General features: G+C 38.8%; 1 protein-coding gene across 1 annotated transcript in view; it reads right to left on the bottom strand.

Annotated features, from left to right (window-relative positions):
• Positions 1-14,981, bottom strand: part of rhobtb3 (Rho related BTB domain containing 3) — a 39,854-nt gene that overhangs the window by 14,193 nt on the left and 10,680 nt on the right. Inside the window, exons 6-7 of the mRNA XM_084729703.1 lie at positions 11,002-11,197; positions 10,650-10,846 (exon numbers count right to left, since the gene is read on the bottom strand). Of these exons, the coding sequence (XP_084585829.1) occupies positions 10,650-10,846; positions 11,002-11,197 (393 nt within the window). The remainder of the gene's footprint in view (positions 1-10,649; positions 10,847-11,001; positions 11,198-14,981) is intronic.

Genomic DNA, 14,981 nt, shown 5'->3' on the forward strand with positions numbered 1-14,981 from the left:
TAATGTATTTTATTTTATTAAATTACAGATAATATGTCATAGTGTAATTAAAAAGTTTGACTAGTAAATGGAGAATGTGCATTCTAGTTGTTTCTCATCCAATCACATTAAGAATAAAACAGTTTTGCTGGCTAAAGAGTCTCCAGCCATGCAGAGGAGGAGCTATGAGTGCTGAATCCAAGTAAAAAAATTCAGTTGAAAGACAAAAAATATCACTGCAGCGTACAAAGGAGAAAAGTCTACGTATTGTTAGACTCAAAATAAATGATTTAACTATCCTTTAAAGTGAAAAATTCACAACTTTTAATGTGAATGTCCTGTCAGTGTTGATGGTAAATGTAGTCAATAGAATCAATACATTCCTCAGTGTGTGTGTGTGATATTGATCGAGAAGCGAAATCGAGAGTTCTTTGGCTGCAAAATCTGTTGTTCGTTTTACATCCAGTGATGTCACTGGATGTGAGGAAGAACTACAGAGTCTTTCAGCATGGATTTATAGACTCTGCCTCTGGGTAGCCAGAGGGTAGGCTAGAGGAGTATTTTTGTCAGCTAACGCTGTGTTTTGCCCAACAGAGTACTATATTTATTGGCTAGGGTACTGATACACAGTAACATGAGCATGGGAGTAACAGCCTGCCCACAATGCATCCTGCTACAAGTAGGTACTGCAGCACGGCTCTGTGAGCAAGAAAACTCAGTTTTCTTGGCCAATATAGCAGTACTGAGAAGTTTATTGCTTTAGTTGACTACCTGATTGGACGTCCACAGGAAGAGGGACAGATTTTCCAGTTCGATCTACAAGATCTTCGTAAGGCAAATGTCAAAGGGAGAAAAAAGAAGAAAAGATTCTTGTAGAGGCAGTAATCACCTTCGGTCATCATCATCTGCTCGTCAGCAGGCACCAGCAGGCGATAGTGACTTCAGCTGATTACTTTGTTTGGGGACGATCTTGTAGATTGAAACGCTGCCTTAAACGAGAATGTCTTTATAGAGAATAAAATAATTTATTTGGAGCCTAACAATGTGCAGACTTTTCTACTTAAGTGCTAATTTCAGCATGCGAAGGTGCTCACACTGACAATTCCAACATACCGATGTGTAGCAGGTGTAATGCAGGTGTTTACCATGTCCACCATCTTAGTTTAATATGTTAGTGTCCTAACATTTGCTAATTAGCACTACACACAAAGATGAGGCAGATGGGAATGTCATCAGTTTTGCAGGTATTTGGTCAGAAACCAAAGTGCTGGACAAATGGAAATTTCGACCTCAGATGAAAGGGATAATCAAATACAGTTCATCCACAGAGGGACGTGAATGATTGTACCAAATTTTAAGACAGTTCGTGCAATAGTTGTCAAGATATTTCACTCTACAAAAGAGGGTGATCAATCAACCAACAGGCCAACATTGCCATCCTTCAAATATTAATATACAATGAACAGACAGAGAAATAGAAGCAAGTTACCATCCGAAATGTTGTGAAATATACAGACAAACATCTACTCTGCATTTATTCACCTCAGTGGTCTACTCCTTCATAATGCCTGCACAGTCCTGCAGCTTGATTGAGGTGGTGCACTCTGTCTCACCGGGACATAAACAGACTGTCAAGGGAAGAAGGGAGCTGGACTGGGCAGGATTTATCTCATCATTAGTTCATAATGACGGTATTTGGGCTGATAGAAGGATTACCTCAACACACGGTGTCGGATAATGACACTGCATGGCGCAGACACCTCAGAGGCAGGGTGAGAGATTAGCTCGAGAACTGTGCTGCTGACATACTGTATGATGCAGCCAGACACCAAAAAACAGAAGCAGATACACTGCAGGATGTTTTCATATGTGGGATGGAGAGGAACGGCATAAAATGGAATATATATGCAAAACGTAAAAGCTGCAAAATGCTGAAATCATTTTGACATAATCTCACAAATAAGTTTAAGTGTTTCTCCACACCCACCTACACAAACACACACGCAGACAAACACAGATGCCGAGATACTTTTGAGAACAAGTTGTACAGATTAATACTGATTTCCCAGATTTTTTTTTCTTAAAGGAACAGTTCACCCCAAACCAAAAATACATATCTTTCCTCTGACCTGCAGTGCTCTTTATCCATCCAGATTGTTTTGGTGTGACTTGCTGAGTTTTGGAGGTATCAGCCATAGAGATGTCATCCTTCTCTAAAATATTGTGGAATTAGTAAATGCACTGCCTGGCAAAAAAAAAAAAAATCACCACCTGGACTAAGCAAATAGATAAGAGCCTTCCGTTGCACAATTACTGCAGTGATTTATATTTTTTTTGATTTATATGTTTCAGCTGGCAACAAATTATTTAACCCTAACTGATGCAGTTAGCAGTTTCTCATTTCTTAAACAACCATGTCAGAAGACACATCCTGTGGTCATGGAAAACATGTTACTGTTTGAGAAGGCTCACATTATTGGCCTGCATCAAGCAAAAAAAAAAACAAAAAAACTAAAACTGACAAAACTACTAAAAGTGGGTTGAGAACTGTCCAACACATTATTGAAACCTGGAGGGTTAGTGGTGAACCATCATCTTCTAGGAAGACATTGGTCAGAAAAAAATCTTGAATGATAGTGACTGGAGATCATTTAAATGTTTGGTGAAAATAAAAGCGTTTCCACACACCCAACACGAGAACTCAAAGGATTGGGACTTAACAGCTGTAGCCTTAAGGAAACCACTTATCAGTGAGGCTAATCGGAAAACAAAAGGCTTCAGTTTGCTGGGGAGCATAAAGATTGGGCTCTGGATCAATGGAAAAAAGTCATGTGCTCTGATGAGTTCAGATTTACTCTGTTCCAGAATGATGGAGGCATCAGGGTAAGAAGAGAGGTGGATGAAGTGATGCTCCCATCATGCCTAGTACCTACCGTACAAGCCTGTGGGGGCAGTGTTATGATCTGGGGTTGTTTCAGTTGGTCAGGTCGAGGTTCGGCAAAAAATGAGGTCAGCTCATTTTATACATACTCAATGACCATGTTTTTCCATCAATGGATTTTTTTCTCCCCTGATGGCACGGGCAGATTCCAAGATGACAATGCCAGGATTTATCGGGCTCAAACAGTGAAAGAGTGGTTCAGGGAGCAGGAGACATCATTTTCACACATGACCACCACAGAGTCCAGACCTTAACCCCACTGAGAATCTTTGGGATGTGCTGGAGAAAACTTCACACAGCAGTCCAACTCTCCCATCATAAATACAAGATCTTGGCGAAAAATTAATGCAACTCTGGACCGAAATAAATGTTGTGACATTGCATAAGCTTATCGAAACGATGCCATGGTGAATGTGTGCCATAATCAAAGCTTTAGGCGGTCCAACGAAATATTAGTGTGTGACTTTTTTTTTTTGGCCTGGCAGCATATGTTGGCACTCAGCTTGTGGTGCTGAAAGCGCCAAAAATACATTTGAAAAACTCAGCACCTGTGTCTCTTTCCAGAAATCGTGACCCTGTTACTCAAGATAATCCACAGTCCATCTTGTGAGCAGTTTCATGTTTGAACTATTTGCAGTAACACTTTATATGTGATGACACCTGTCATGACCACAAGGGAGTATTTATGAATGTTTATGTTTATGTAAGCACAATTTGGTCAATAATGTTACCTTTAATCCAAGGCTGATATTGTTTGAGATGTTTTTGTTATGACAATTTCACATTAATCAAGCCAATAATGTATTTGTTATGTCAATTTGACATTAACTTATCACCTTGGTACTGCAATCGGTCAGTAACTTATGACACTTATAACCTTTTAATGTTATCTTTATGACATATACAAATGGTACCACTTTACTTAATGTCCAGATGTGGTGGGGTTCTATTTCAAAATCATCAAAGCTGGAAAAACATAGGCATAGTTGGAAAAATATTATGATGGTGTGATTAACTCTACTGACCTCCCAAGGTGCAAACAGTGATATTTACAAAAAACATGACAAAAAGGATGAAAAACAAGTAAAATACTATGTTTACAAGATTACAAAATGTCACAAAAAGAGTTCTTCGATAACTCAAGTACCTTTTCCAAAGGAAAAAAAAAGACTCCAGCTCACAGTCTGGAGGTTGAATAGATGTTAATCTCTCTGTAACCAAGACGAGACTGACTCATCCAGGGCCAAGCAGCCCCCTTTAAACCAGATGCTCCTCCCACTAGGCTTAGTATTCACCTAACAAACACAATCAGCACATTTACTTATCAGATACACCATTTACAGCTTCTTAAACTTCAATTATGTATAAAGCAAAAATTATCTGTATTTTCACAAATGTTTCATGTAAACTAACACAAACTAATTGTAACAAAAGTTAACTTTACAAACTGGAAATGTGATTATGTGGGTCACGTGAGCATTAAAATGTGTGAGAACAGACTATTTAACAGAGCAAAAGATTACGCCCCTGTTTTGCCAACCAAACCCAGACAGCGGGAGACAGCGGGATGAATATGCAACGCACTTCCACATGGTGAGGGTGGAACTACCAAGTGTGCACACACGGAGAAGGAAAGAGGGATAAGGTTTTGTAATTACTTAGTGAAAGTGAAGTGAAGTGTACTATGTAGTGTGTGTGTGTGTGTGTGTGTGTGTGTGTGTGTGTGTGTGTGTGTGTGTGTGTGTTGCCCACAGTCAGTGAAGGAGTTGCTCCTTCACACCAAAAAAAAACTTAATGACTCTGTTACAAAAGTCAGTTGTCAACTTTGCATTAAATTGACATAATTGATCAAACAGTATTTACAGTCATTTTTATTAAGTCTAAGTAAGTAATGAAGTAATAAAGTAATAAGTAATTAAGTCTTTTTCACATCCCTTCAAATTAAGTGTGAACCTATTTTCTTTCTAGCGAACTACGCTTACCAATCGTATCATCTTACAGAGGGAAATGTGCATCTACTCATGTTTGTGCTGGTGTGGGATGTAGACATTTACAGAGACATTGCTGTTACGTTTTTCAAAAGTATATTTTGTGCTTTGAAAACCACAAGCCCATCTACTTTCATTACATCTCATTATATCTCCAAACTCACACCAAAACCATCTAGATGGATAAACAGAAGTACAGGTAAGTGGAAAATAAATCATTTTGATTGTGGAGTGAACTGTCCCTTTAACCTCCTCCATGACTACTACCATCCTAATATGGACACAAACCAGTATATGAAGTAAATTAAGTTGCAAGGAAACTAAAATTTTAACTACTTTTACCCAGTGAGACAAGTCATCCCAAAACTGGGCTGTCGTCTGAAATTTGGCCCCAAATAAGACCAGGATGACCCCAAACACACACAGTGTGTCATACACATGTAGTACATGTACTAAACATGCACAGACACATTCATACACAATAGCAACCAAGTGACAAATTGAATAATTCAGCAGCAGAGTACACAAGGAGACAGAGTCTCACAGTGTTAACATCACACAAGCAAAGTCACAGCCTCTGTGACTGTCCACACACACTCGAGTGACAAAAACCCAGAGCGCGGAATAAAACCATGAGTGTGAAGATGTGCATTTACAGAGACACAATATTGTCATGTAAATTTGTTCTGCTAAGCCTACAAAATGAGCCACAACTGACAAATGAGTGGAACAGAATTGCAGGCAAGAAGATGTCCCGTCTCTGGGACGGTGGAGTACAGCTTGTTGTGGATTTACTGCACATGAACATCAAACACTGGCTCACTGTGCTGCTGTTTCTGTGGACAAATGAGGTGCACATTCGTCTTCCTGTCCATGAAAATACACTAATCAGTCTGCCTAGAGAGCTGTGATGTTGCAGTAGCAACAATTAACTCAAACATTTTAGCTTTCTGTGAGTTCCACCAATCATAGCAAACGTCATACATGTGTCCCCATAAACCAACTCAGTCTTTTATTATTTACTATTTTGTTGTATTTTCATTTTTCTATTTTGTCATGGCTGCTGAAAATAATACAAGATTTGTCATTGTTATTGATATTTATCAATGCTCTGTGCACTTTCACATTTTATAATCTATTTTTGCTGTTTTGACTCAGTTTGAGCTCCATAAAGATTTTGCTTCTTTGTGGAATACCTCCCAGGTGCACTTCTTTATTAGATGAAGCATATTTTGTAAGATTTTTTGTAATCCTGAGCCTTTTTGGAAAGGTTACTTGAACACTCAAAACAGAGCATAATTTTATTGTCATTAGAATAAGCTGCCTTTCATTTTTAATGAATTGTACAGTTTTCATTTGCTAAGTCATTGCAAAAAATATTTCAAAACATTACAACATGCATTTTTTTTGGAAAAGCTGGCATTTCAGGCTGCAACAATCCCCCAAAAAGCCAGTAAAATCCTGGAGGGACTGAAATGCTGAAATACACACACCATATGTAGGGTGAACACATCAGAATGGATGAAATTCAGGACAGGGGAGTTGGGGGTCGACATGTCGTGTCAGAGGGATTAAAATGTATAGAATAATTTATAGTAACATCAGACGGTCAATCTAATAATTTGCTATTAATACTATGAAGATCAGCTACAGATTCTGAGGATGATATGAAACAGAGTGTTCAGGCTGTGTTTACAAGATGCATGAGCCTAATGCACAGGTGACAGGAGCGTTACAGTCATTTTAAATGTCTTGTCCAGACAAGATTGTCATTAAACTGTAGAAGCCTAAAAACACATTTTCTTTAGGTATTTTTAGGTAATTTCTCTTGCAGTGGCGGCTACACTCTGTCATCTGGTTTAAAAATGGTCAAACTACATTAATAATCTGTTATTTATCATAGCCTAATCAGTGCAATAGACAAGTGAACAAATCAATAATATTTTGACATATTTTGACAAACAGGGCACTTTTAATAACTAAAGGCAGGAATAATAGACTACATAACTGACCTGATCAGAATATTTTCACAAATTCATATGTTGTTCATATAATCTATTACTGTAACAGTTAATTTTTGTGACAAACAGGACAGGATTCGGGCCAGTTGCTGGTAATTCAGGACCATTCTGAATTTTTCAGGACATCTGGTCACCCTAACTCTATGTGAGGTCAGCTGCTTTATACTTACAATCAGACTCACCCTGGTGAAGGTTAATATTTTTCACACAAGGCTTCACACTGTCTCCCTGCAGTGTTTTATGGAAACGTGACATTCATATTCTGCTCAGCACATGCACACACATTCCTCTTTCCGCTAGTCTCTCCACACTGCACGCACACACATTTTAACAGTACGCTCAAGTGCCCAGCTCTCACCATCACGTTATCTCACAGAAATGCAAGCAGCACCTTAAACACTACGCCCACACTTTCACCCTCACCCTACTCCCAATTTTCCACTCCTTACTTTCCCATATTTCTTCTCACAAGGACTTGGGTATGTGTGTGAAAATACACACTGCACCCTCCGTCTTTCTTATTCTTATTCATACAGTCACTCACTGAGACTCAGTCTAACCCTATAATCTTCTTCCCTTCTCTGCTCACCACACACACACACACACACACACACACACACACACACACACACACACACACACACACACACACACACACACACACACACACACACACACACACGTGCTCAGCTCTTGCGTTTTTGTGTCTGCCTCAAGTGCATATGTGTGAGCACATGTGTGCTGAATGAGAGCATCAGCGTTGCTCACATATATGTTAAGAGGCAGCCATGAATCAGACGTTAGTGCAGGACTCCTGCACGATATGCAGCCTTTGATGAAACGCAGAAGCTGCGATATAACATGCAGCGAGCAGAGCACTGCAGACTCTGAGCCAAGCACTGAGAAGATTTTCATCACAGTGCTGAAGTCGCAGAGAATATCACACACACAAACAGCTGTTTAACTAGGCTTCATACACGACTGGAGAATATTTTGCATCTGCAGATGTTTTGGTTGCATGTTTTCTGCCTGTATTCTTGTTGGGTGAAGTTAATCTAAGATACTGTTAATTTTACATGACAGTTTCATTACAGAGTTAATCATTCGTTGATGTAAATATGAGGCCACTGTAACAGGCTGCACAGACAGATTCTATCAACTAATCCCATTAGCCATCACAATGATGGAAGTTCAATTTCTGTGAAGACATTGCAGCGTGTATCAGTCTGTGTCTGTAATGTTTAGTTTCTACACCTTTTCCAAAGTCAAATTCAAGCACTTTTTTTGCTTTTTCAAGCTCTTCAAGCACCTTAAAGCTGTGGTAAATTACACATTTGTATACTGTACATACATTCAAAAAGATTATTTCACTTCAATCAGATGTTACTGTTCTATAAATAACCCCCTAATTTTCAATTCTTTTTGGCAGAGGAAATAAAGGCTCTAAGAAGTGTTTGCATGCGCTTGAAGGTGTACATTTACTGATGAAGCATTCGTCTTTAGTCGAGCATCTGAAGTGTGGATAAAATTTACCCATAATTTTGTTTATCGAAAAGCTTTTATTATTTTTATAATTTTATCATTTTTAATAATTGTTATTTTTTTTTAATTTATATTTCATGAGAAGTAACTTGACACAACTCCTATCTAACCGAAAGCAAACATGAAACAGTAAAGCAGGCAGATACCAGTGGGTACAAACTAAACCACAGAGATTCAGTTATAGGCTACAAAAATACTGAGAGCTGATCATAAAGACTAAAAAAACACCTCTCTCTCTGTTCTCCTGCCTTGTTATTAATTAGTTGACAAACATCAGTATTGTTAAAGTAATTGTCAGGATTTTTTGTCCTGAGTCCCAAAATTTCTAGGACTAATTTCTTCAGTCCTTTATGGTAGTAAACCAAAACTCTTTGGGTTGTGGACGGGACATTTTGGCTTTGGAAAACATAGAACAACATTTTTACATTTTATTGGCCAAAGAAATAATTGATTAATTGAGAAATGATCGACAGATTAATCAATAATGAAAATAAGCGCTAGTTGAAGCCCTATATTCTACACAATCTTGCTCAGCCGATATCCAACTTATTTTATTTCTTCTTCTGAAAAGCAAACTGTTTGATCAGGTAACGAGTTATTATGAAAGTAATGTCATTGCAGTTTCAAGCACTTTATCCAAAATTCAAGTCCTTTTCAAACCTTGAAAACACTACATTAAAATTCCAGTGTTTTCTAGCACATGTATGAACCCTGAATAAAACAGAGCTGGGTGGAGATGAAAGAGACATGAGTGGCCTGAGGCATCAAAGTACACATATGGAATAAGAAAGCAGGTTTGAGATCACATCATTACACAATGAATGATCAGTGCCTGGATTATTATACTATAGTTGCTTTCTATCTAGCACTTTCAATTTGACTGATTTTTGTTCCTCATTATACTGGAACATTGGATGGGACCCAATAGGAGGCAAACTGCCTCCTGCTGCCAGGGGACATTAATCATCACATCGAAATTATTGGAGAAAAAGTAACTGCTTTTTGGGTATGGAGTTTCCATGTTGTGAATGTCAGTCCAGCTCTGTTTGACGTGTTTAAGCTCCAGTTGTAATGGGCAGAATGATTCTAATATGGCAACAACAAACAGGAAGCATCAAAAGCATGGCACAAATCACTTCCCAAAAATCCTGTATTATGATGGGAGTTTACTGACTGAGCCATCCTTGCTGAGTCCAGATTTCTCTGGCTGTGGTTTTGGAGACAGTTTTGTATTCTGGTCTCCGCTTTGTGTTTGGCACTTTATGTGAAACTGATCCTGACGCCAGTAAGTCAGTTTGGGCAACTTGATCCTGGTAAAACCACAGGGTTTTAATTAGTGGAGAAAGGATACTCTTTTGTGTTGTGATTTACGCTGGTGAAATTTTTAACACAGAAACAATTTATTAACATTCACTAGAAACCACTTCCAACCAAATACCTGCTAAATTTAAGACATCAGCCTGAGATGTGCTTTGTGTTTAGTGCTAATTAGCAAATATTACCTTATTAACATGCTATCTAAAATGGTTAACATTACACCTACTAAACATCAGGAACGGTTGCACCAACTGGTCTTCACTAAGCCTGGTTTTTATTAAGACCTGTTAAGAATTTGTCTAGAATAGACTTAACATCAGTTGCACCAGCCCAACTTAAGCCTAGCCTTAACTGCGCCCAGTCTTAGCAATGCATCCACATGAATGCCCATGTGACTATGGCTGTTGCCTAACACAGTGCATTGATAGAATTGTTTACAATTTCCTGCTGTCTTGTTAATTTGTAGCTAATCATTTCTAATTTGCAACAATGTTATAGAGGAAAAAAGAAAAAGACATTACAGACATTAAATAGGAAAATTAATATAACTGTACAGCTACCACAAGAAAACGCTGGCTGCCAATCAGCCATCTTGGGATTTGGAAATTGTGATTTGAGGAATTGTGTAGCATTTTTCACTATTTTCTGACTAAGAATTAAACAGTTAATTAAGATAATAATCCAATTAAATGTTCCTGTTCATGAATGGTACCAGCAGTCATTTAAAGTTCTTCAAAGTGCTCGCATCTTGCAAGCAACAGTCAGTCAAAAGGTTAAATGGAAATCACAAAATTTTCCAGAAAAGACAATAAGTAGCAGATTGTGTATGAGTGTGCTGTGTTTAACTGGTGTTTTTTTTACCTCTGTAGATAAACATGAGAGTCTCCCACAAGCACATACACAGGAGGGGGTCCTTCACCACCAGACGAGAAAGCCGTCCTGTCAAGTGTCCCTCTGATCGTGGCATGTCATCAATAATCCCCCCATCCCAGGTGGAGAGCAGCGAATGGGGGCCTCCATCCCGCTCTCTGCAAACACACCGCGACTGGGGACGTTCCCTGTCCAACCAGAGAGGAAACTGAGCAAAAAATCCTTCACGGTTACACTAAAGATGAGTTTGCAGAGAGACACTGAGCTCCTGCTGGCTACCAGGCTCAGGTGGTGGAGTGGATTATTAAACTCCATCCTGTAAACAAGCTAATATCTCTCCTACCTGGTCTTGGGCCCGAGGAGCAGTTGTCTGAAGTATGGGCTGACAGCACACAGCACAGCAGCGTGTGCCCATCCCAGTTCTTTCCCAGAATCCCCGGCATAGAAAGCCACATCGGCAAACTGCACACCACGCTCCAACAACCACTGCATGTCCTGGGAGAAGCTGGACTCCTCTACTCGGATAGGGGGCAGACGTGCTGAACAGAGAGGGGAAGAGGGTTCACAGGAGGTGACAAGGAAGAGGGAAGATGAGCTGTGTTAATGAACAATCACTTCTGAAATTCAGCTTCCTCATATTTTCAAGGGAAAAAATCCTTTTGGTGCACTATTATTTCCTCAATCTACCTTGTCAACTTCTACTAGAGATTTCTCCCCATTCTGACAATGAGTTTTGACAACTCAGAGAGAAATTGGGTGTGTTACGGGCATGTGGAAAGAGTGATACTGACAGCAATAGTGTAGTGAGAGCTTTTAGTCAAGGAAAAGAGCGAGCTGAGAGAGAGCAAGGTCATGTTGTGCCCTGCCCTGCTGCTCAAGTTAGAAAGAACGCTTCCAGATATGTTTGTCTTTGCACTAATGACAGACCTGAAAACATGCAAACCAACCCTGCTGGTTTCTAGTCTACTGAAGGGCTGGCAAAAGCGTCATGTCTGTCTGTTCAACAGAGTATTTCTGCTTTTTTTTTTAAATCTTGAGGGACTGACACTAAAACAGGGTGCCTACATTCATCAGCAAGATAAAAGTAAGACTCTTTAACGCCACGGTCTAATTAAATTTAAGTGCAATTTTGCAATAAAACTAAACATTGAATGTGAAAATATAGGGGTACTCTTCAGAGTAAATATTTTCAGTTAAAAATGATCAGTAAGGCAAATTCCAATAACTGTTTGAGTCAAAGAACATTTGTCCAACAGTAAAACAGAGGCATTCACGTTCAGTTAGACCAGGTTTACATCTTACTTATCCATAGTCAGTGTATTACATACAGTAAATGTCAGTTGACAGCCCCAAAATTGGAAAAGCAGAGTTCCAGCTCAGAAGCTAAACAATAAACTGCTGTGGACAGGGTCAGCAACTACAAGTATTTTAGCTACATAAAAAGTTCCACTAAAAAGTCAACATCAGTTTCAGTGTAGACTATATTTAGAATGTTTACACCACTTTACTTTTCTGTCAGACAGCCTTTTCTGATGGGAAACCACCATTATATGAACCACATAGTGCTCCCTCCAAACCTACTAAACTCCATAGGCAAAATCAGTCCTCGCAGAGCACGGGAGCTGCCTCAGTGTGTTAGTTTGCGTTACTGTGTGACTTCTGTGTTTTAAAAGACTAGTTCTGATTCACCAAAGTCACACAATAACACAAACAAACTAACAGTTCAAAGCAGTGGCAGACCAGAGACTCCTGTGTTTTGTGAGGTAAAATTAATGATTTCGTCAATGGAGTTTGGTTGGATTGGAGACAGTGTTGTTTGGCTTATATAGTCATGATTTCCCATCAGAAAAGGTTGCCGGATGACAAAGTAAAGTGGAGAAAATATTCTAAATACAATGTGCACTTGAACAGATATAGATTTTAGGTGGACCTTTTTAAAGTGGCTAAAATATGTTTTATTGCAGACCCTGTCCACAGCAGTACATTGCTTTGATTCTGTGTTGGTACTCCTCTTTGCATCGCCATCTATTGTACATAATACATTGACTCTCAATAAGTATCACGTACACTTCACATCAAATAATCTGGACTATACCCTGAAGACCTTCTCAAACATAATTTAAAACTTTAAGACTTTTCAAGGTCTTTTATTAGTAAATGTGAATTTAAGACATTTTTAGTCCCTGTAAAGACCTGTAGGCACCCAGCAAAAGTTGACATTTAGTCATTGTATTTTACTTTATTTTGGTGATAGGAAAACACTACAGCAAAGCATATCCAAAAGCTTTTTTTTAAAAGGTTAATGTTTAAATCAGACACACAAAACCCTGGACAAACAACAGTCACAGATAAATGATTTGCAGTGAACTGAGCAGTAAATACAAGACAAATGCTGCATTGAAAGGACAGAGCAGAACTGTCTAGACTGTCTGGAGCAACAGTCTGTAAAGAAATATTTCAACAGAGAAAGAGAAAAGGAGAAAAAACGGTGCTTTGTGATGCATGTATTCATGAACTCAGATTAATAAAAAGTGACAAAGCACTAAGAAGGAACGTGGAGGAAGTAGGGGGAGGTAGGGGGGCTTCACAAATCATTGTCCTATTATATTCCTATTCATGCTCAATACACACTGTACCTCTGTGGACCTCATCTCCTTTTTTATGACTGCCCAGATTTGGCTGTGAAAACTGTGCTGTTCCTGAATCAGCGAACGTCATATTTAAAGCAAACTACACCATAAGTAGAGTTAAGTAGTGTTGGACATGCACCAATAGATCCGGCAGCGCTTTCTTTGGCAGGACTTAAAGCTGTCAGTCATTGCATCAGGTTTAAACACACACACACACAGAGTCAGTCAGCATCACGGTGGTGAGATAAATATTTAACTCTAGTTTGACAGTGAGTTAGTTGGTGTTAAATATTTTCAGGTGTTTGATTTTGTAAAAATTATCTATGCATGGAGAATACTGAAGCTTGAGTAATAGTAGCACTAGTTGTAAGACAAGAGACAGAAGTGGGAAACTGTCCCATTTTTAAAACCAATTATGCTGGTGGATCTATTTGTGGAGTTCAAATACGACACAGAAAGCTTTCAGTTTGTGGCAACATCCGGCTGTTAGGAACGGCAGTCGCTTGCAGATTTAATCACACTTTATTTTAGCCAATTAGGAGAAAGAGTGCCCCAGTCTAAAAAAGAAAAACAATAAGACAAAAGGAAAGGAAAAGCGACCGTCTAGCCCTCCAGCCTGGCTTGTTTCTTTGCTACAATAATCAAGCTGACTGTGCCTCTGCTGCTCACTGTGTATGAATGTTTGTGGTTTATGATCAGTGCGGTCATTTATCTCTTCTCATAATGAGCTTTTTGTGTTTGCAGAATCTGATTGGCTTAAAGGCAGTTTGATTATTCTGCTCTACTGTCTGCTACAAACTAAAAACATGAGCTCAGTGTGGTTTGTTTTAAAGCTTAATTAAAATTCAATCTGAAATTCTGAATTTCCAATAAGAAGATTAGAACTAAATTAGAGCTTAAACAATTAGTCGATGATTAATTGGCAACTTTTTGATGATTAAACATTCTCTGGTTCCAGCTTCTCAAAGAAAAAAGATTTTTGAGAATTTGTTAGTTTTGTGAACATCTTTGCATAGGCTTAAATGTCTCCAAATGGTTTGCTCAATAGAGACCAAGGACAATGTCCCAGAACTCCCAAAACTGGGTAGAAATAATTAAGAGAGTTTTTAAAAACAACCTGCATTGCAGAACCAATCCAAAGTCTTTCGGGCAGCCCTTCATATTGGGGTGGTGACATGCAGACATGTGTTTACTACTGAGGAGAATGGGGGAGTTCATGGTTTACAGTAAGGCATGTCCTTAAAAAATATATAGGACGCATAAGTTTGTTAGTGGGTGTACACACTGCCGTTCAACTAACAACTTTATATTTAGAAATCTCCTGGAAGGTGGCGAGATCTCTGAGTGTATGTTATTGCAAGACTAATCCTTGGATTTTAAACTGTGATTGGACAGAGCAAACTATTTGCAAACATCACCTTGGTACTGGAAATTAGTGAAAATCAGGGTGAACAAAATGCAACTACGATGAGTCACAATTTTTGTAGGACTGACGAGTTTTGATTTTCACTGAAAAAAAATGATGATGATGTGATTTTTGCTGGGGTCAGTGCCACACAACCATGTTCCCTGACATCTGGGGCTGTATCACTTGTTACAGAAGCAAATCCTAATTAACTTAAGGAATCCTATCTGATCTTATTTGATCCTATCCTATCTCAGGTTAGGAAATCCTAAATATTCAATCCAACAT

The sequence above is a fragment of the Lutjanus erythropterus genome, chromosome 2 (genome assembly GCF_056507025.1).
Source record: "Lutjanus erythropterus isolate fLutEry1 chromosome 2, fLutEry1.hap2, whole genome shotgun sequence".
Lineage (NCBI taxonomy): Eukaryota > Metazoa > Chordata > Actinopteri > Lutjaniformes > Lutjanidae > Lutjanus > Lutjanus erythropterus.